General features: G+C 38.3%; 1 protein-coding gene across 1 annotated transcript in view; it reads right to left on the reverse strand.

Moving 5' to 3' along the window:
• The window catches only part of LOC141995581 (prolyl endopeptidase FAP-like), a 53,739-nt gene that overhangs the window by 24,358 nt on the left and 5,628 nt on the right, over positions 1 to 23,753 (reverse strand). The window contains exons 3-14 of the mRNA XM_074966829.1: positions 18,831 to 18,926; positions 17,557 to 17,651; positions 17,347 to 17,421; positions 17,056 to 17,108; positions 16,073 to 16,145; positions 14,594 to 14,714; positions 10,771 to 10,925; positions 9,704 to 9,807; positions 9,230 to 9,365; positions 2,627 to 2,671; positions 896 to 1,000; positions 742 to 812 (exon numbers count right to left, since the gene is read on the reverse strand). Coding sequence (XP_074822930.1) covers positions 742 to 812; positions 896 to 1,000; positions 2,627 to 2,671; positions 9,230 to 9,365; positions 9,704 to 9,807; positions 10,771 to 10,925; positions 14,594 to 14,714; positions 16,073 to 16,145; positions 17,056 to 17,108; positions 17,347 to 17,421; positions 17,557 to 17,651; positions 18,831 to 18,926 — 1,129 coding nt within the window. The remainder of the gene's footprint in view (positions 1 to 741; positions 813 to 895; positions 1,001 to 2,626; positions 2,672 to 9,229; positions 9,366 to 9,703; positions 9,808 to 10,770; positions 10,926 to 14,593; positions 14,715 to 16,072; positions 16,146 to 17,055; positions 17,109 to 17,346; positions 17,422 to 17,556; positions 17,652 to 18,830; positions 18,927 to 23,753) is intronic.

Consider the following 23,753-nt stretch of genomic DNA (forward strand, 5'->3'; position numbering starts at 1 on the left):
GGGCATCCTAAATCAGAAGCTGCTTGAAAAGTTATATTAACTAAACTTGAATTTGGATTTTGATTTTTGGGGGGGGGGGTATCAAGATGGAACAGTGGGTGAAGTACTCTAGCTTCTCATCCCTCGAAACCTTTGTTCAAATCCTGAGAAGATGGCAAGTGAACGATGAAATTTAATTGCTTCATCCTACTTCCCAGGTGTTAGTTGATCAACTAGCAGTAATGTATAGACCCATCTGTACAACAGAGGACTAAGCACAACTGTTGAGTATGACTCAGATTCAGCAGAGCATTTGCTCAGCCCTAAGAACTGAAGTCCTGCTGAATGGTGATGAGTTTACTCACATGCTTCAAGTTAAGAAGATGCTTTAGTTCTTTGCTGAATAGAGGCCTAAAAATTATTAGAAAAAGATGGTGGATTTTGATTTTCAAAAGGTCTTTCAGAAGCCCATGTGTGCAAAAATGTGCATATTTGTATACAAAATGTACTATAGCAGTGGCCACAGACTGGGTATTTCCACCATAGCTAACTATAGCCATGCGCAAGCCCAAATACCTGATTTGTGTACACAGCTGTGGTAATTCTAGTAAAACTGCACACAGGTCCCAGGCACCTGCCCCTTTGAATATCAGGGTCCAATGAGACTAATGGAACCCTGCAAAAATCAGTATAATTTGTAGTACATTCTTACGGACAGCAAATAGCACATAAACAACAGGCTCTGCTCTGTAGAATACTTACATTGCATCATCCGTTACTTTGAAAATGTATATCGCCTCCCATTGTCCATTTGTAATTGGTATTGCATTTTCCTATAAAACAACATATATATTAAGGTTATTTCAGGAACCTACAATATAGGAATTTACTGAGGATAATTCTTTGTTTGACGTACCACTGAGCCATTGATGTAATGAATATGTTTATAACCAGCCTTGTCACTAAAAATTTTGTAGTATGAAGTGGTGTCTGAAGTAAAATATGGTGTTGAAACGAAGAACTGAAACAAAGGAACATAAACAAAAACAACCAGGCTTTTTGAGCAGTTTATAATATACACAGTTTACAATATGTACATTAAAGCAACCAGAGAGTGCTTTAACTGGTCTTCCCTTTTGTCACAGTGTACATTCTGTCAAACTTCTTAACTGGTAACTGGTCACAATGCCTGCCAACATGTACACACGCTTTCTGTTTCATGCAGGTGGGATTATTTTGTGTATGTGTGTGTGTGTGTTTGGTTTGATCAGTTTTTTAATTTAATTTTTTAATTATAGTCAGAGTTGGTGATTTTTAAAAATAAAAGTTTTTGAATAAAATTTGTATTTGTGAAAGGTGCCGGGACTAAAAGTCCTGGTGACTAAAATTTTCTGTTTGTACACAAAGCAGGTACAGCACAGGGCCGAGGCTGTCCAAGCTTCTCCACTCTGCCCCACCAATATGCTTCAGTCCTGTTGGGGAATAAAGATAGTTCACTCTCTATTCCTGCTCAAACGTTGGTCTTTGTTGAGACAGTCAACAAGGGAGCCAGTTAGTGCCAACTGTGATTTTTATTTTTTAAATAAGAGAAAATGGTCCCACAGAAGATGGTCTGAAGCCATCAACCCATTTCACATATGCCATCAGACACTCATTAGGTCCTGTGACTTTCCAACACTGCAGACCTGAGCTGTATTTGAACCTGTGACCCAGAGCTAAATTGTTCTATATTCCATTATTAATCATCCAAACCATGAAATCCCCCATAGAGAATAAAGCAAAATTATTTTGTGCAGTTTCTATTAGTTTTTATAGCAATCCATTATCATTAATCCAAAAGTGAAGATAAGGAAAAGGGGATCAAATAAAGTGTCTTATCCCTGTAGATGCATAGTATTTATTTCAAATAATAGGACTGTGTATACTGAAAATTAAAGTTCTCAATTAAGACCACTGTAAGAAGACCCAGACACTGCTTGATTGAATCTTGGTAATTGACCTTGTCATGCTTGAGGAGTAATAGACATATATGTAGGAGATAGATAGATAGATAGATAGATAGATAGATAGATATCTGAATGTTGTGAGAGCTATTGGACATACACATTTATATTGGTGTATTGGCAGTTGAAAGCAAGTATCAGTTACCCACAGGTTACTGGTCTCTGGCTTCAAAGGCTTCTCCCTCGGTGAAGAAGAGCAGCACTTCGCACTAAAACTGTGCTCTGAAAACACTGTTTACATTTCAGAAATGTATTTATTATAGACATGTCTGGAGGAATAGGAGCTGCCCAGTGATGCCAGAGGAACTTTCCTTATCTACGTCCTCTGCCAGCAGAATGCTCTCGCAGCCACTCCTGGTACTGTGCACTTAGTTCCTTCTCACTTATGTGGATGTGATTTCTATAACTTCAGTATAGCCCATAGTCATTAAGACTGAGATTTGGAAAGTCAATGGGAGGTGGGCACCTACCTCCCATAGGCACATTGAAAATCCCAGCCTTAAAATGCATCAGGTGTAGTACTGTATATATATTGCATGACACAGTATGATACCAGCTTATTCATATTTCCAACATTATTGTGAAGATAAGTAAATGACTGTAGCTTTTCATTAAATCACAGTAAAAAACAACAAAAACCCTACTCCACCAGCCCATCCTGTCTGACTCTCTTCTATATGCTGCCGATTCTGAAAAACAAAATGAAGGGCAAAACCTTTAGGATGTGTAGGAAAGAGAAGAGCACAATTTATTCACAGAGAGGAAAGTTCTTCAAATAAATATGCAACTGCAAAATGACACTGCAGAAGGATTTTAGGGCTAAATTCAAATCACTCCTGAAATAAGTTCCAGGAAACCTAGAAGGATATCTGACAAAGGTATCAGGACTATATTAACAATCTTCCATAACATATCAATAAAAGCTAGAATTAATGGCTATTTTATCTCAGTTAATTTTTCATTAAAAAATCAATCCTTTCAGGACTATTAATGTTAAAAATGTGGGTTATATCCCAACTGTGGTAATTTGGCATAGTTCCACTGACTTCAATGGAGTGATGCTGATTTACATCAGCTGAGGAATGGAGCCTGTATTTTATGTTCATTTTCAAATTTACACCTGAACTTGTCCCATAGACTTTATATACTGTAGCACATAAGCTACGTCAGATCACACAGTTGTAAGATCCTTTTATACCCAAGCACAATGGGGCACTGATGAGCAATGGGGAATTCTTTCTCCTTTTCTCCTCTGGCAGAGGCTAAACGCATAGGATCATATTCTGGATTCATTTATTTACACCTTTGTAAATCCAGAGTTATTCCATTTAATTCAGTGGAGTAACTCTAGCTTCACAGCAACATAACTGAGATCAGAATCTGATCCGCTTTCTCCACGGCATTCGAACTCTCAGCAGTCTGGAGAGAAAAACTCTTCACTACTCTGCAGAGAGATTCTGGGGACTCTAACTTGTGTGAATAGTCCCACTAAAGTCAATTAAAATATATTCCTCTTTTAACATAATTCATATTTATAGAATCAAACGGCTGAATTTTTCAAAGGTGAGTAGTGATTTGGGGCACCTCAATGTTTGGGTGTCCAACCTGAGATACCATAATGTGACTGGATTTTGACAGAACAGGTGCTCAACCTCTCTAAAAATCATACCGCTCTAAGGTGTTTCAATTGGGTACACAAGAAGTAGAATTAAGGATTAACATGTAGAATTTAGACATTGAAAATCACCGGTCACTTTTGAAAATCTGGGCATCTGGAACTCCTCATACCGCTAAGGATTTTCAGGATTTAGGCCCTTATAATATTTTTATTGTTGACCTTTAAAAAATGGCTTGTACAGACTTAGAATGTATTCAAATCAGTTCTTTTACCAGCTCTAATGATCCTTTTACATTTTAAGGCTTTGATTTGTGTTTGACTTAGAAAGTTTCTAATGCATTTCCAATAGTTTCAAATGACTTTTTCATTGCAGACTGTAATATCCTGATTGTTAGATGAAACTAAATTATTTACTGGTTAATGCTAACAATTCTGCATGCAATAGATTTATAAGTTTTTAAATTTTATAAATTAGGTTTTTATTTAAACTGTTCATTTAATGGAACATTTCTTCACAGTCTGGAGCCCTGTGAAATGTGCACACCAAAATTAGCTCTCAGAAGAAAACATTTTGCATTTCTTATCCTTAATGTAGCGTCTCATTAACATTCAGAATTATGCCTTTTCCTCCTCTTGTCAATCCTGCAAGGTGCTATGCACCCTTAACTCCCACTGACTTTAGTGGAAGTTGAGCGCATTCAGCACCTCAGAGGAGCACTCAACACCTTGCAAGATGGAATCCTTGAACAGCATTCTGTTGAATAATTAACTCAGCTGCTTGGCTTTGTTTCTTATTAATAGAAAAATGCAAACAGAAAGGGTAAGATTTTTCAAGTTAATAAGTTTACAAGTAAAATAACATTCAATTTTAACTTTGCGCAATTCTGCCCACTAGCATCTTACAGTCAGTTCACAACTTAGGGCCTGATCAGCAAATGCTTAAGCATATGAGTAATTTCCATGGGACTACTCATGTGAGTAAAGTTACTCAAGTGCTTGTGCTAAAAAGTTCAGGCATATTTACATCTATGCATTTTGAAGAACAACTTTAATTCAATGCCAAATAGAAAATGTCCAAAACAATTTCATTTATGAAATAAGCAGCCTTTTTTAAGGGACAAACCTTCAAAGACTTAAGGATGCAAGTAAAGCTCTACCTCTGCATTCCTGATTTATTTGCCTCTGTTTTAATTAAGACCTTGATCCCACAAATACTTAAGCATGTGTGTGACTTTTCTCCCACAAGTAATCCCATGGATTTCTATGGGACGACTCTTATGTGTAAAGTTACTCAAATACTTAAGTATTTGCAATCCTCCCACTCACATCACCATGTTTTCATAGGCCTCAATCCTGCAAACGCTTACACACACAACTTTAAATTTGTTAGTTTCTAAGGTACTAGTTTTCTAGCACAAGTACTCCTTTTCTCTTTACACAAGTAGTTCCATTCAAATCAAATTGGCTTCTATGGTACTATTCACATAAATAAAAGATAAACACGTGCTTGAGTGTTTGCTGGATCAGGGCTTTAGAAATTACTTGTAAAATATATTATTTTCAAATGCATAAAGCACAGCACATTTATTGTACTTTATGCCCTTGGTTTAATCTGAAAACAAAGCAAAGATGGAACTGTTTTTGCCAGTGGAAATGCACAGAGATGCACTTCTTCAGGACAAATAGAGCTAATGCAGCACTCCCATCTGTTCGCACGCCTTCAAATGGCCATTTGTGCAAACTTTAATATGATAAAAGCACTGTGTCACTGTATAAACAAAGTATTAGGGAAGCATCAATGCAATTAAACAAGGATTATGAACACAATCCTGCAAGATGCTGATCACTTTGGCCCCAATCCAGCAACGCACTTAAGCACATGCTTAATTTTAACATGGAATTAGTCCTATTGAAGTCATTTACATGCTTAAAGTTAAGCACATGTGCTTATGTGCTTTACTGGATCAAGGCCAGAATGATCAGCATCTTGCTGTTAGACCCTTTAATCCCTTGATGTTTCTAAAACCTTTTGATTGTCTATATAATCTTTAATCCTCAAAACACATATATCTTACTGATGGGACACAGATCAATTTTAAGGAAAATCTGAATTGAATCTGTTATATAATGAAAATGGCCTTTTTTTAAATGTAAAATTGCTCATAGCAGTGGCTCTCAACCTTTCCAGACTACTGTACCCCTTTCTAGAGTCTGATTTGTCTTGCATACACCCAAGTTACACCTCAGTTAAAATCTTATAAAAGGAGACATAAAAATACAAAAATGTCACAGCACACAATTACTGAAAAATTGCTTACTATCTCATTTTTACCATACAATTATAAAATAAATCAATTGGAATACAACTATTGTACTTACATTTTAGTGTATAGAGCAGTATAAACAAGTCATTGTCTCTATGAAATTTTAGTTTATACTGACTTCACTAATTCTTTTTATGTAGGCTATTGTAAAACTAGGCAAATATCTAGATGAGTTGATGTACCCCCTGGAAGACCTCTGCATACCCCCAGGGGTTCATGTACCCCTGGTCGAGTACCACTGACTTATAGGACCCTGATCTGCAAATTGCATTTGAGTAACTTTACATTACTGTGTCTGAATTGCCCCAGTGCAACTGTTCATGTGTGAAAAGTTACTTGCATGCATAAGCTTTTGCAGGATTGAAACTTAACTTCCTTTAAAGTCTCAACAATATCTGCTGTACATATAATTTGTAAAGTTCATTTGAGTAAATTGAAATGTCATGTCCTTTATATTTGCAATATATAAAATAACAAAAATAATTTTACAAAACAGACAAACTTCTATCTTTATAAAATTGGTTGCTTGATTCTATGTACCCTAAGCTTCAGCCTGAAGTGAATATTTATGGATGGTTTAACATAACCTCTAGAAGCAAGGTTTATGCCCATTATGAGAGACTTTTGACTACAGGAGCATGAATGAGACTGCCACACTGAAATTACTGTACTTGTATTAACCATTTTTTGGGGCATCTGTATGAAATTTATCAGTGAAATGTTGACCACAGCTGTCTCATCTCTGCATATCTTCCTCTCACTCTTAATGTACAGAGTTTTGAACTATTCCAACACAGCCTTAACGTAAACTTCCAAAGCACATAAATTGGATGCATTTTTTCACAATTAGGCTCCTCCCTGTGAGGAGATCTCCTGGCTCAGAAATAGAGGAGAATTAAACCCAATAGTTTTGAAGTCAGTGGATATCTGTTTTGTGTTTTTATTTAAACTCATTGGAAAAAAGTACTGACAATTTGGATTTTTGCTTTTGTAACTAGATTTTATTTATGTATTTACTTTGCAGAGGAGTCACGGTATCATGAAATAATTCACCATTAGTTCTAGGTTATTACTTACAGTAACTCCTCGCTTAACATGGTAGTTATATTCCTGAAAAATGCTACTTTAAGCGAAACAATGTTAAGCAAATCCAATTTCCCCATAAGAATTAATATACATGGGGGGGAGGGGGTGGGTTACAGGGAAACGTTTTTCGCCAGACAAAAGACTATATTTTTTATTTAGAGTTGAGAGAGAGAGAAAAAGAAAAAAAAAGTTTTAAACAAACAATGTAATACTGTACACAGCAATCATGATTGTGAAGCTTGGTTGCGGTGGTGGAGTCAGAGGGTGGAAGAGGGTGGGATATTTCCCAGGGAATGTCTTACTGCTAAATGATGAACTAGCACTTGGCTGAGCACTCAAGGGTTAACACATTGTTGTTAATGTAGCCTCACACTCTACAAGGCAGCACGAATGGAGGGAGGGGAGACAGCATGGCAGAGAGAGACAGAGACACACATTGTGTATGTATGTGTGTGTGCATGCATGTGAGAGAGAGAGACACTCACACACACCGTGTGTGTGTGTGAGAGAGAGACTCGCATTGCCCCTTTAAAGTACGCTGACCCCACCCTAAGTACACTGCCTTTTTAAGTAGATCAGCAAGTTGAGACAGCACCTGCTGCCAGCAAGTTCCCTCCCTCCTGAGCCGTGTTGTGTCCCCCCCTGCTCTGTGGAGATGGGGTAAGGGAGCGGGGAGGGGCAGGAGCAGGGGGAGGGGGACACCCGGACATTAGCACCCCTCTTCCCACCCCCCCGCACAGCAAGCAGGAGGCTCCCGGGAGCAGCTCCAAGGCAGAGGGCAGGAGCAGCACATGGCAGTGGAGGGAGGGACAGTGAACTGCCTGCAATTGGTAGCCTGCTGGGCAGCTGCCGCACAGGGAACTTAGGACTTAAGGGAGCTGATAGCGGGGCTGCCAGTCCACCCTGGTTCCAAGCCCCCACCAGCTAGCTCCAACGGGCTGCTCTTTCTGCAACCAGTGGACAAACCAGGAGGCTGCCAAACAATGTTATAAGGGAGCATTGCGCAACTTTAAACGAGCATGTTCTCTAATTGATCAGTGACGTAACAATGAAATAACGTTAACCGGGACAACTTTAAGTGAGGAGTTACTGTATTTAGTTTAACAGTGAGGATGATTAACTAACGTAGTGGTTTTCAACCTTTTTTCATTTGTGAAACCCTAAAAAATTTCAAATGAAGGTGTGATCCCCTTTGGAAATCTTAGATATAGTCTGTGGACCCCCGGGATCTGCAGACCACAGGTTGAAAACCACTGAACTAATGGAACAAACAACCAAGGAAAGTGAAAAAAAACGAGGAGTACTTGTGGCACCTTAGAGATTAACAAATTTATTTGGGCATAAGCTTTCGTGGGCTAAAACCCACTTCATCGGGTTTTAGCCCATGAAAGCTTATGCTCAAATAAATTTGTTAGTCTCTAAGGTGCCACAAGTCCTCCTTATTTTTTTTGCTGATACAGACTAACACAGCTATCACCATGCAAGGAAAGTGGAGGATTCTTCATCTCTTGATGTTTTCAGAACATGATGAATACCTTTCCGGATTGCTTTAGTCAATCACACATTATAGGGCTCAATACAGGGGTAACTGGGGGAAGCTCTATGGCCTGTGTTATACAGGAGGTCAGGTTAGATCAGTGGTTCTTGACCAGGGGTACATATACCCCTGGAGGTACGCAGTGGTTCTCAACTAGGGGTACGTATACCCCTGGGGTTACGCAGAGATCTTCCAGGGGGTACATCAACTCATCTAGATATTTGCCTTACAACAGGCTACATAAAAAGCACTAGCAAAGTCAGTACAAACTAAAATTTCATACAGACAGCGACTTGTTTATACTGCTCATATATTGTATATACACTATACGCTGAAATGTTAGTACAATATTGATATTCCAATCGATTTATTTTATAATTTTATGGTAAAAATGAGAAAGTAAGCAATTTTTTCAGTAATAGTGTGCTGACACACTTTTGTATCTTTATGTCTGATTTTGTAAGCTATTAGTTTTTAAGTGAGGTGAAATTTGGGGATATGCAAGACAAATCAGACTCCTGAAAGGGGTACAATAGTCTGGAAAGGTTGAGAGCACTGGGCTAGATGATCTAATGGATCCTTATGGCCTCAGAAATCGATGAATCTATATTCAAAGTTCGGTAACTTCAACTGTAAATTTGGTTTCACAGCAATGTTAAGCATATATTTCAATGTGCAGTACCTCTGGACAGTACCAGGAATTGGAGTTTTCTTGGAAGTCACATACAGCTAAGACAGAAAAATTCTGGATTCGCTTTAGCCATTGCACGCCGATTCGATTATCTGTTACCCAAGTGAGCCAAGTGAAATAGTGATCACTAAAAACAAGAATGAAAGCTGGTTATTACAGTATACGCATGGGCTATTGCTATTACATCCATTATGGCCCCAGTCTTGCTCTATTAAAGACAATGGAAAAACTCCCATTGACGTCAATGGTGCTGGCCTTATGTGAGCCTTATGTGAGCAAGGATTGTGAACTGCATAAAGAATGAACCAGTAAAGGCAGTATCTAAAACTTCAGATTAGCTCCAAATTCATAAATATGAAGCTGTAGCATACAGAACAGAACCTCCAGAAAAGAAAATAAGAGGTTCCATCACTTAACAATAAACAGAAAGAAAAGGAAAAGAAGATGAATTTGAGAGCACACTACCTTGATGCTATCACTGCAGGAACAGGTACTTCCTTAGGACCTAAACCTTCAGGGTTAGTAGTGTCTACAATAAACACTCTAACGGTAGGATTTTTAGCCCCAGCCTTCAAAGGAAATGTATTACCAGGTTATTCAAATCAAGCTCTGGAGGATTAGCTACCATTTAAAAAAATTAACATTTTTTCTTGCAACAAAGCAATAAGTTTTTTAAAGAATTTAAAGTATTTTGAAATATTGATATTATTGAACATAATGGGGAAGATTTTGATCTTACATACACTAGTGTAAATCTGGAGTAACTCACTGTGGCAGTTTGTTATTCCACTTAGCATTAGTTCATGCATCAAGAAGAAAAAAATTATCTAATTCAATGTCCAGCCAGACAGCTTGGGGGAAGAAAACATGAAATTAGGTGGAAGTTCTTCTCTCCTGTGTACAGTGTAGATCTCTGGAATGTATACTGCCCCAGTTTTGGGGAGAAGACTCCAATTAGGGTCATAGGAGATCTCCAGTACAGAACAAATAACTTGGCCTTTTTTTTGGAACTACAGCTATAAGGCCTGAATCAAAGCCCATTTAAGTCAGTGAGGACCTGACTGACCTGAAGTCAGTGGGCTTTGGATCAGTCCCTAAAGGATTTAAATAAATTTGAGATCTCACATCCTCTTATTTCTCAGTGTAATGTAAGCTTTTTTTAAAATACAATATGTTATGATAAAGATATTGTTAAGCAACACAATAGGTACATCAGGTAGGAAAGCAAAGTAAGGCCCAGATCCTCCTAACCTTTATGCACATGCTTAACTGTACTTCCATGAGTAGTTCCATTTATTTCATTGGGACTACTCCCATGTGTGTAAAGTTCTACACATGTTTATGTCTTTGCAGGGTTGGGGCTCAAGTTTACTTTCTTCAGTTAATTCTAAGATAGAGCAGGATTAAACCCTGCTCCACAGCAGTACAAACATTTTTCATGCACATTTTCAGTGTCTCTATTTAAAAGCCACCACAACTCATTTACAAACCAAGGGGAATGAAATGGCACCCATTTAAAATAAGCAACATACCTTTGGATATGGAATAGTTATTTTTCTAGGATATTGGTCCTCACCATAATATGAATATTCAATAACTGGTATGTCAGTATCATTAAATTCTACATATGCTATAAACTTTCCATTTGGAGACCACCACAGAGCATATTTCACAGCAAGCATTTCCTCTAAAAAAAATGTACATGTTACTTACAGCTCATCATTTATGACCTAACAAAGCAATATAACCTAAAATTATATCTTGTCATCAGTGTACTCATCACTCCTTAACAAGAGAACTGTGCTATATAAGAAAGATCTTGACTCTGCAAAGCATTTAAGAACATTAAATCCTTGAGGGGGCCATTTAGGGATTTGGGGCAAAAATTGGGGATTGGTCCTGCTTTGAGCAGGGGGTTGGACTAGATGACCTCCTGAGAACCCTGATATTCTATGATTAATAACTTTATTCATGCTGTAGTCTATGTTAAGTAGAAATTTGGTTTTGGTTTAAGTTAGCCTAAGCATAGAGGAGTAGGGAAAATTGAGATGACTAGAGTGAGAAAAGGTAGAGGTAAGTTGGAGACAATAAAATGTGAAAATTGAAGTTAGAAAGGACATGACCCAAGGCTATATTGTGGCTATGTTTCAGTTATAACTGGTTTTAGCACAGACTTTACTGAGTGTTTTTAAGAATTGTGAATGTTTTATTAAAATGCTATCTATATTGATAGTAGGGGAAAGACATTGGTGCAGATGTTAATTTAAATCATGTGTAATGTAAAGAACCAATAAGAAGCTGGCAGAAATGTGAAGGGGGTAATGGGTAGGTTTAATGTTAATTAGTATTATAAGAGTAGTTTTGTTACTACTGGGCAGAGCTCCAATTAACATCAAACGGGTACTGTTAGGTTCCAGGATGACAAGGCTGTACTCCACTCTGTTTTCAGTGGACTGATGATCACTCATTAATACACTATTGCGTGTAAGTATAATTGTAGTAGTGTTCAAGTGATAATTGCATGCCAGTTTGCGTAACTAATCATTTTTTTAATAACATTTAGTTTTTATCATTTAAACTGTTATTTAGTGGTTGTCTATTAAATACATTTTTTGTAACCAACCTGGAGGTGCGAACCTGAAAACTAAATTATGTTTTATTGCACCCTTATCTTTAACAACTTAATATTCATTGGGAACTTTTCAACATAAAAGTTACAAAAGGTTACAATGCAAAGAGACCCATTTAAGTCAGCTATTCATATGCTTAAAGTTATGTATATGGTTAAGTGTCTTGCTGGATTGAAGCCTAAGAGCCAAATCCTGCTCACATTGAAGTCAAAACTCTCCCTGAGTTTCATTGCCATTAAATAAGTATAAAAGAGACATGAGTCTCATCTGCAAAGTTCAGATCCAGATCCAATTTCCCCCCAAATTTAAGTGAGTTTTGATCCAGAATTTTGTTTATACATTATAAAAATGTGCCCAAGCCACAACGTTTAAACTCCCAATAGTCAGCGTATTCAGATCCAGTGCTATGGTTCAGATCATATGGTTCAGATCATTCGGATCCAGTGCTATGGTTCATAAAGAAGGGTTAACATCATCCAGTGCACAATAATGTTCATTATAGCTGGAATGCTTCATGAACTTCTTTTAGAAGTGGACTTTGAAGAAAATGAAGGATGGGACCTAGTGAATAGTAATTATGAGGCTGTCCCAACCGTTGGAAGCAGCATAAAGGCAGTCACCATTACTGAAGGAGCAAAGAATTCTGGGTGTGATCAGGAGAGAAGGAAGGGGTAGTGAGCATGGGAATCAGGTGGAAACTGATTGGAAAATATCCTCCCTTTATTCAAAGCACTGCTCTGTGGAAAAATAAATTATGCGCAGTACATTAAAAGCTCATGTTTCCTGTCAGAAAAATACCTTAACAAATTGGTGTATCATTGATTTTTAAAAGTGGATTCATTCTGTTCCTAAACACCAAAAAAGGATTTTCATTCTGCACCAGACCACTGGTTTATCTGGTCAGGTACTGGAATTAGCCAGAAGAAGGCAGAAACTAATAATGAACCTGGATTTTTGTGCAATGCAATGCATGGGGTTGAGGGGGGAGGAAGATAGTATATTCCTTCTTGATCTGGACAGGTAAATGATTTATGTCCTGAAGTAATACGTCTGGTTACTAGTATCATTATCACCACTTGTACAACTACAGATATTAAATGCCATAACGTTTTCCCCACTCCTTTACAAAATAAAGCTACAGTATGCATTTCCATGACCTACTGGAGCAGTGAACTCCATAGATTGATTATATGATGTGTAAAAATACATGCCCTTTCACGGATTCTAAATGTACTACTCTTTAATTTTAGGTGCCCCCTTGCTCTATTGCAACAGAATAAAAAGTAGGCAATTATTAGTTATCATTTCCCAAAATGTAGGATCTCTTACAAACTGCTGGGACCCAAAAAACAATGCACCTTCCCAGCCCTCTAAAACTCCCTCCTATATATTGATAGGATTTTGCAATAATAGTGCACTCTTCTGTTCAACCTTACTTTTGCACTTCTCTAGTTACAAGAAGTGAAACCCATCTTTTGCTTGTACTTGTTTGCATATAAGGAACAACACAGGGCAGGTTGTGCTGATATGGTGAGACATCAGAACATCGTTGGCATGTCGTGAAACAAGAAGCTGAAAGATAATCTCAAAACAAGTCCACCGATCTTTGGGTCCATGTAAGTGCTCCAGGCTCAAGAGAGGTACTGTTTTACAAAAGATTAGCGCAGGCAAATATATTTATTAATAGGCCAGCCCAATTGCTTGGCGGTAGCAAATCAAGCTACTTCCTGCTAGACTGAGTCTGAATCTTGATCTTGGTCTGAAGTCACCACAAGACATGAAGTAGCGGTGTTGTTTTTCAATGGAAAACTTTTGCACATACTCTGCTGTACTAGCCTCCTGGTTGGTTCAAACAGGAACCAGTGCTCCAAAGGGCATCGGGTTCTAAGGAAGGATGGTTCTAAGGAAGGGAAGATAAGCCTATCTAGTAGGGATAATTTTTTGTGTGAGGAGGAGGAGGAATTGTGAAAATGAGGAATAAAAGGCTTGGCATGGAGCCACAAAAATAAGGCCCCAGCTTCCTTGCACTGATAAGGACTGGATAGTTGCACCCAACTGAACATTGCCACCCCAAAAGGGCACTACAGGATCACGTCAGACAACAGTGGATGAAAGGAATATTTACAAAGGGCTAAATTCAGCCCATGGTCTCGGGAGGCATCTGCTGGCACAGCTCCTGCTGGAAGGAAGAAAGTCCGCTGTGGATCCGCAGTGAAAATTACAGATGTCCTAATCTGGCAGAAACTCCCAACTGAAATGTAGCAAACTCTGGGCTCTAAATGCAGCACCAACTTGCACAACACCAGAGATTTTAGGGGGGGAAGTGAGAAGTCACGTATCTAACTGAAGCTATAGGCAAAATTTAACGGCCGAGACTATAGTTTCCTGAGCTGAAATTTTGTCAGGCCACTGCGGCTAACATCTCTACTCTTATGAAATCACATTATGAAATGTGACATGGTATCTTGGATGATCACAGGCCCTTGATTTCTCATCTCATTGGAAACTGGGACCTTCACTGGGTGGCTCATGGACAGTGCTTAATTACTAAGGTGATTGGCACATCATATGCGTAAACAGGCTCACTAGTGACTTAGAGAGAAGATTGCAAAATACTAAATCACCAACACCGTTTCTTGCTGCACTTAGATGTTGCTTGGTGTTCTCCCATCTAAGTTCTGACCAAACCCTGCCTTGTTTAATGCAGTTTTCAATATTAACTTACCTTCATAGACCCAGTCAGGAATTCCATTAAATATTACATTCTCTTTTCCATTACTAGTTATTTTAATAGCTGGATCTTCAGGATATTGTTTCAAATAGATATTATTCTGATACACATATGCCTAAAGATGAGAATTTATTTGTTAGGAATATGTACAATTATAGAAAAAGGTCTGACCAAATTTTGTACAGTCAATGCTATTGTGTATACATTAGAAATGATAATAAAGTAAAATAGATAGGCCAAATCCGGATATCCTTAGTCAAGTAAAATTACAATTGAAGCCTTTGCAAATTTTCCCAAGAACCTAGTACCTCCCGTGGGACTAGGTTTGGATTTGATCTAATGGAAGTAAATTACAATTTGAAGGCCAAATTCTGCTCTCAGTTACAGCAGTGTAAATCCACAGTAACTCCACTGAATTTTTCACAATATGAAAAAACTGCTATATTTAAACTGTTGATGCAGGTATCTAACTCCCATTAGCTGTATTGGAAAGTACATTGAATGAAAAAAAAATCCTGAAATATTCGTCATAAATGAGCTTCAAAGGATTCCAAGATACAGTTAGGTTTGGAAAAGCTTGCAGTCCTCTTTGAAACTCATTCAAACTTTCTGAAACTCTTGTATCTTTCAACTGAGCTAGAAATCTCAGGTGAACAGGCTTTCTTGTGAGATTTCAGACATTTCTATTTCTGATCCTAGCTGGGATCAGCAAGTACAGCACAAAACATGAGTCTATAATATAAATTTTAAAAGGGGATCAAACTTTACTGGAAATTCAGAAAAGGCTCAGTTCATATTCAGTTTGAGATTTGAACAAAGGTTCTTATTTTAGCTGAACCCATTTGTCCATTTCTGTTACAAAAAAAGGAGCCTGATCCCATAGCCCTTGTTCATCTCAAACTGTTAGTAAACTCAATGGGAGTTTAGGGTGTGCCAGGACGGCTGCATCAAACCAAAATGAGAGGAATTTCTTAGAAAATTGTGTCTCTTGATACTACAAATATTTGACTTAATAACATAAAAGTAAAATGTCAATTGCACTGCATTTTAAATGACCAGCACTCAAAATTCTCAGGTGGAGCATGTAGCCTGTTTGACCTCTCTTCTTCCATTGTCAGATTTGGAGGTCAGCGAGAGTGCAACTGCTCTTCAGTGTTTTACTAAGAAAATGTCTTAACTATGAACTGTGCTCAAAGTTCTTGATAAAAGAAATTACGGGACAATAGCAAGTTAGGTATTATTTACTGTTTATGAGCGGTTAAAACATAAGCTTTAGGCTAGAACAGGTTGTTCTATAACGGTGTTCCCCCTTCCATATTGACTAGCTAAACTGTTATCTTTACTAAGTATGGTTGATAAACACAATTTAAAGGCCTGTGAAAATAGGGCTTAAGCAAACCCACATAACCAAATAAATCTATTCTATTCCATCAAAAAGTTACATTATTTCAGCACTTCATTATTTTTACTGACCAATTTGTGTCCAACGGGTGACCAGGATATATACTGAATTTTATGTGGAAGCGGATGTTCTGTTACAAAATTACTAAAAAAAGAAAAAGGAAAGAAGTTGAAATGGCTATTGCCTGCACTGCAAACAGATCGTAATAATGTACATACATATAAAAGGCAGATTAAAGAAAAAGCACAAAAGTACAATATTTTAACAGCTTTTGTTTTGTGAACAATGTAAAATTGGTGTCAGAAAACTTGCATTTGCTGTGCAAACCAAGCAGTTAGGCATAAAATAATGTGACTCACGCATGAGGGCTTGCATATGCTAGCAAATTTTGTGTGTGCACAGGTCAGGCAGCCCTTGGTCCAACAGCCTGAAATGCCAGTCTTAACCTGTGTCCAAGTATGGCACAGGAAACTAAGTCACCTGTTATACTGTACACTCTGCATTACTATTAGAATCAGCTCTAGTGACTTGTGAATCATGGACCTATTATGTGGCATCACCTATGAGGAGCCAGCAAAGCATCAGCAGTGCCTGTGTACTTCAGGAGAGCAGCTGCAGTGCCATGTGCAATGGCTTTCCTCAGCACCCAAGCTGCAGCAGCCTCTTGCCTTCAACCCCCTGCCAGCACCTTCCCAGGGATGTAAAAGAGCAGTCAGAGTGGAAGGAAAAATCAAATAAAGAAGACGGATAAAGGACAGAAGGAGGGACTAGAAAATTCTGAGTAGTCAGAGATTCAGGCAATCACAGATCAGATAGACCCAAGATGCCTAGTGGTGAAAAGATAGGGGGATTTTCCCAAAGTACATTTTTTTCAGGGTAATTTCTGAATTTTGCACCAGCTAATCAAGCAAACAGCTGGCAACTTGAGAGACTGAAGCAACAACAGAACAGTGCAATACTAATATCAGAAGAGAGCTTTCTAATGGAAATGCTAGCAAGCACATATCTAGAGTATTTGGCTATAGTTATGTGAGAAACAGGTATCAGGCTTTACCTGTATTGAAGATCATAAATGTGGTATGATGCTGTATAAGAATATCTCCAAAGCTGCAAAAAATGAGTAAGCCAGAAAAAAATATGATCAACTCTGAGGTATAATGCCTCTCAGTGCTCCCCTTGGGCCTACACACCACCCCATGCTATATGGTAGTTTAATTTAATTCACCTCTCTAGCCTATTATTAATGGTTCTTGATCTCATGCTGAGTAATATGTTACCACAACCTATAAAATATCAGATGTTAAAAGGCAGAAGTTTCAGCCAAGTAATCAAAAAAAGGAATTACCTTTGTGTAATCGCTTTCCAGAACTATAAATTGTTTATCAGCTGATAATGCATAGTTTGAGGCGTTAACTTTTCTCTGAAAGATTGAGAAGTTGATTAGATTCTAGTACACATACACTAAATATCTGAATATTTAAATCTATTTGTATTTACATGGAAGTTTTTAAAACAACAACATTCTATTTATTTTTTAAATGGAAATGATACATACAAGCGTATCATTAGTCAAGATGGTAGTTGAGTCCTCAGTTTCAACATCATAGAGAATAACGTTATCTTCTGCTAACTGATGAAGATATTCATGACCTGTTGGGGGGAGAGGGGAGAAGGGAATATTTATTTCACAATATCTTTACACAGAAGATATTGTGAAATAAAAGTGTTTATCAGAGTATAGTCCCTCTTTGGCAGATGAGCAGTTCAAGAACAAATGTCTTTTGAAATCAGTATAAAAATAAGTTTTGCCTTATTTTTTAATTCCATAACAGCACCCAATTATGCAACGATCTAGTCTTTGGACACTCAGATATGTGCTGAAATTACACTGCACAACCAGTGATATGGCAGTTACTTCACAGCCAATTTCCGCTCTGAATTATGACTGCCCAAACTTGCCAGGATTTGACCCATTTTAGGGTCCATAACATAGGATGTCTAATTTAAAATCACTAATGGAAGAAGATTCAAAATCCTGGCTTTGCATTTCACCTGGCCATTCTCCGCTGTATACAGATTTTGTAGATAACACTAGCACTGCACAATATGAAGAAGGATCATCTGGGCCAAATTCTGGCTTAATTATACATGTGCTACTGAACTCAGGTGCTTAATACTTAACTTCATATATTTATTTTGTATATTAAAGAACTCACTTAGAGCCAAATCCTTAACTCCTATGCAAAACCTGAACAAACAGGCCTCATTCAAAGGGACTCTGCAGGTGTCAAGGGCATACAATTTTCTACCATAAGAGAGCAGACAAGAGTGCTCAACGTGACTAAGGGTGGCAGTGTTGGGCCCATAGGTAAAGATTATCAGTCATTATCTACTGAAAGTATAAAAGCTCAGTGAAACCAAAGATAAAATAAAACAGACTCTTTAAGACGTGAATGTTCAGTGTATGTTCAGTGCATCTAATGGAAGCAAGTAAAAAAAAAAATGTTTCTGAAGGCTTGTCTATATATAAAATGCTATAATGGCACTGCTGCAATGCTGTTGCACTTCTCCTTTTGGCATAGGTAATCCACCTCCCTGACAGGTGGTAGCTAGGCTGACAGAAGAATTGTTACATCAACCTAGAGTTGCCTACACGGACACTTAGGTCATCTTAACTACACCTCACAGGGGTATGGATTTTTCACACCCCTCACTGACATAGTTAAACCGATCTAATTTTCTAGTGTACACCAGGCCTCAGTCTGTGTAAACCAGCCAGAAGGTACGTATTAAAAATTATACGTAGCCACAAAAGATATCTTCACTTACTTGAAATCCAGTATGGAAAAAATGTTTTGTACTGAAATTTTCCATTCAAATAATCCTCCAATGTAAGAGCCCTAGGATTGTCATCTGGGTTGGGAACTTTAGAAATAAGGTAGAGAGAGGAAAGAGTTATTAATAACATCTGTGTAGACTGAGAAACAAAATAGAAATTGTTGCTAGCTGAGCTTTTCCTCTATTCCAGAAACTTAGTGTAGTGAGAAGCCCTGAAGAATGTAGTGTTCCAGTAATTCCCAGATCAGGCAAACCAGAGGCAGCACCAGGGAAAGCTTTCCATCATTGCCCTGACAGCATCCTTCAACCTTCTTCTGGAGGAACTGCCTCAAGGGATAAGAAGCTAGGAACTAGACCGAGGAGAATTCATTTCACATAAACAGAGATGGACCTATGTAGCTGCAGACACTGTGAAGGCAGGAGAACCCCACCCCACACCATTACCAGGGGCAGTCAACAGTTTTTAAAGAGGGCATGGATTTCCTGAACTTGTGCAGGGTATGAAGATGCCTGTTTTAATGGTTACAGGAACCCCCATATGATTTCAAATAAGCCCCTGTACCTGGGCCACCAAAGAGTCAAATAGCCACTTTAAATCATTGCTCAGCACAGCTAGATTTCAACCAACAACTGAGAGGTGAAAAGTTCCGTATCCCATGACCAGTCCCCTGAACCAGGCAGTTCCACTCTTTACAAGCTTTTCAATGTTCTTACCAAGTGTTAGAAGATGGATATAAGACTTGAAAGATTATCATCACCTATGCTTATTTCTTCATGTAGCCAGAAGAAAGCAACACACACATATACAGAACTAGAAATAAAACTGGAGAATGATTTCATAAATCTAGTAAACTGAATTTTAGAAACCACCATTCTCCCAGTGGGCCAGGCATACGACACTACATAAATGGGCTTCTGAATAGTGCTCAAATGTGTGTTCTCCACCCTCCCCTTCACAGTGCCCAGACAGGTGCCTGGGAAAATCCTACTGAACAGAAGTCCTAGGTTATCTGTCAACTTTCTTGTCCGCCAGACAAGGGTGACTGGGGAGAACAGGGATGGGCTGAGTGACGTCAGTCACAGAACCATTGAGCTCCCAGTCAGAGAGGAGGATAGCTTCAGAGGCATAATGGGAGGGGAGCAAACAAAACCAAGTCACCTCAGAGACAGAGGAGAAGATGAGGCTGAAAGAGCAATAGAAACAAGCTGCCAAACAGATGATAGGGGAATGGACCTAGTTAACATCCTCTGCATAATTTCATGGGAGAGGAGCTGGAACGTGTGTCTGTATTGAGTGGGGAGTGCAGAGGAGGTCATCAGTGCTGAGGGGACAGACTGCTGCTGGGCTTTTCATCTGATCCGGTAGTTCTACGACAGATATTTTTACAAGAAAGGCAAGAGATTTGAGTTTAAATTGCCAGCCAAGCCAGAGCAGATGTAGTAAAATGAACAACAATTTGTTTATTTGCTTCTGAAAATCACAATTTGTAATGATTTTGGAAGGGAGTCAGCCTCTCTAATACTTCATTACAGCCTGTTGCAATGCAAACTTGGCTGCTTCTGCTAGGGCCACACGGTTTAATTCGCAAACTAGTTATTGATGTATGAACTGACTATTTAAACACTCGTTTAAAAACCAAGCACAAAAGATGTGGTTGGTTTTTAAAAAAAAATTTTTTTTTTGAAAAAGCTAACACGCATCCTTCCAGCAATATTACACAAAACACTTGCAATGTGCAGGACACGAGAAATGCTGTCTGATAAAGGCAGTCATCTTCTGGTCAGGGCTTATCTGTGTGTAAATCCTAGGTACTCCTTCTGCTCTGATTTTGAAGGTTACCACTGTATAAGCAGCTTTCCACTCTTTGGGTGCTCCTTGGACTTAATCCTACTCCCACTGAAATCGATGGGATTTTTGCCATTATCTTCAATGGGGTCAGCATTGGGCTATTAGAGAGTATCTCTGCTGCTTCATCCTGTTCTTTCTTTCTGAACTCTGAGGTGAATGATTTCAGAGTAGCAGCCATGTTAGTCTGTATCCGCAACAAGAAAAGGAGGACTTGTGGCACCTTAGAGACTAACCAATTTATTAGAGCATAAGCTTTCGTGAGCTACAGCTCACTTCATCGGATGCATAGACTAGAACATATGGTAAGAGATACATATATATATACATACAGATAAGTTGGAAGTTACCATACAAACTGTTAAAGGCTAATTACTTATCATTATGTGTATATATATATATATATCTTACTATATGTTCCATTCTATGCATCCGATGAAGTGGGCTGTAGCCCACGAAAGCTTATGCTCTAATAAATTTGTTAGTCTCTAAGGTGCCACAAGTACTCCTGTTCTTTTTTCTGCGGTGAATGCCATTCAGTCCTGATGATTTACTGCACTGCAGTTTCAACTTTGCCTCTATTTCCTCTCTCTGTTAAGGCCACATTTTGACTCCCTGTGAAATGTTGCTTTGCATTGACTTTTATGGTATACTTTATAATGACAATGCGTGGTTCTTCTGCTAAGTAACTTACTTACTGTAGAACACATATGTCAGATTGACTGTTGACACTGTTTTTGCCTGCACTAATGCAGAAGGAAGCTGTGAAGCTAAATAAAAGTAAATGACAATCCACAGGCAGAAACATATAAATACAAAAACTAAAACAAAACAAAACAAAAACCCACTGAGCTAGCAGTAAACTCAGAAAATATCCATATCCGTTCATGAAGAAGTTAATTCTCCTTGTGAGTAGCAGGATAATATTTTAATAGATTAAGGCTCTCAGTAAAAAGAAGGGAAAATTACAAACTCTTACTAAAATGATGTTAAATAATTGTCAAGAATCAGCTTCTTCACCACCACCTCTCAACACCAAATGAATGGATACTTAAAATGTCTTGCCTTACCATGTACTTTCCAGATTAAATTCTGTACGTGAATTATGGTTTTAAAGCTATTAGAAACCCAATAATAAGATTTATTTCTATAACTGTGCACTCTTAGGGCCAAAACCCGCAGTCCTATTTGATACCTTTATCAGGCAAAATTCTTAGTCTTTGTATTTATTTAAAGGTCGTTATAGAATCTAGAATAGAATTCTTACAAAGGATACAGACAGCACCACTGATCAACCTGGTGACCTCCATTTGTCTTAATTCTCACATCAACTGACTAGATTCTTTAAATACTCTTTTAACCACATCACTCTCACACGCAGTATATTCTCCCATAGTTTGGTACAACTGCTAACTTAGCACAACTGCTAAACGTATCCATTTCTTCTTAAATTTCCACCATCCCACTTTAAGAAAATTGAATGCCAGTGTTTCTTACTTCCAGTTTGCTGACTACTTATCATTTTGAATGCTTGTTCATAAGCAACTGAAGAGACATTTAAATGCTCTAATTAAGGCAGCAGCTTTAATTATTTGCAGTTTTCTGACTCCTTTGTATAACTAAAGATCATTCCAATAATTAGTCCTTGAAATCATGTTCCACAAAGAGAGAACCTGTCTTCATTTCTTCCTCATCTTTCAAAGCCTTCCATAACTTTTGTGAGAGTTTTTAATCCTTTCTGGGGTGCAGGAACAATTTGTATAGTGGGAGTTCTGAGAGCCATTGAACCAAACTGTGAACCCTGTATATGATGGACACCATTTCAAACCAGGGGATGCAACCACACCCCTTGCACACCTAGTTCCAGCACTTATGAATCCTCATTTTGGATTATGTTGCTGGGACAACTCTGATCAGGCCCATAATTTCCTAAAATAAATTCACTTTGATCTAATCACTATTTTAGTTTCATAGGCATGCAAAATATATACTAGCATTTAGAGTGCTTTACATGTTCAAAGTACTGTACAAACATTGACTAACCCTTATAACGCCCCTCCAAATTAGGTAAGTAGCTATTTTCATTCTCATTGTACAGACAAAGAAATAGGGTAAAGAGATGTGGCAAACTGTCCAAAGACAAATAGGAAATCAGTAGCAGAGCTGGCAGTAGAAATCAAAGGTCCTTGACCCTCAAACAATCTTTCTCTTCTAAAACACACTGTCTTGATTTTAGTTCTCTATAGTTCCTTCGCCTTTATAAAGAAGGTGCCAACGTGCATTCCTTGCACAGACAACACTCCTAGTGACGTCACGTTCTGCAGAATGGTGTACTACATAGTATGCTGTGCTGGCCATTCTGTCTTACAACATAATCTTGACACCCGCCCTACATTTTCCATCCTCATAATAACTGAACATTACCACATTTAATCATTGCTCTATGCACACATCTAACTGTGATAACATATGACCACTACATTGCATATTTCTTTTGTATTCCAAACTGTAAGTTGTGTGTTTTACTTCTATTTTGCTGTCCAATCCCTTGATGTTTGAGTGCTACAGAGACAGGAACTTCAAAGCCAAGCTTTCAATAAAGTTTCAGATTAACAATACATAAATTTGATTCTCTCACAGGTAAATTGACACAGTGCACTAGTATTGTGCGCACATGTTCTATTATCATAATCACATTTCCCACGCCCAATCAAGGATGTGGGCACAAACCAACCCTTAGTACCTTTGTTCTCCTGGCTCCAGCATCAGTTTTCAGAGGTCACTTTCTGGCTGCATATACAGGCCTATACACCAGCACAGACATCAACCCATTCCTGGCAAAAGCTCTCCCCCCATCCTCACATATGTTTTGCAGGAGAACATTAATGGCATTATACACGCTGGGATCCAAACGGCTTTGTAGGCAGCACCATCTTGCCTTCAGCGGAACAAATGTACATTCTACCACCATCCATCAACTGCTGTGTGTGTAATTTAACCTTCTTCTGCCAGGTGCTCCCATACCAGGGGAGGGTTTCATGAGCCAGGGCAGTACGTTATAGATAGAC

This window comes from Natator depressus, chromosome 11 (genome assembly GCF_965152275.1).
Source record: "Natator depressus isolate rNatDep1 chromosome 11, rNatDep2.hap1, whole genome shotgun sequence".
NCBI lineage: Eukaryota > Metazoa > Chordata > Testudines > Cheloniidae > Natator > Natator depressus.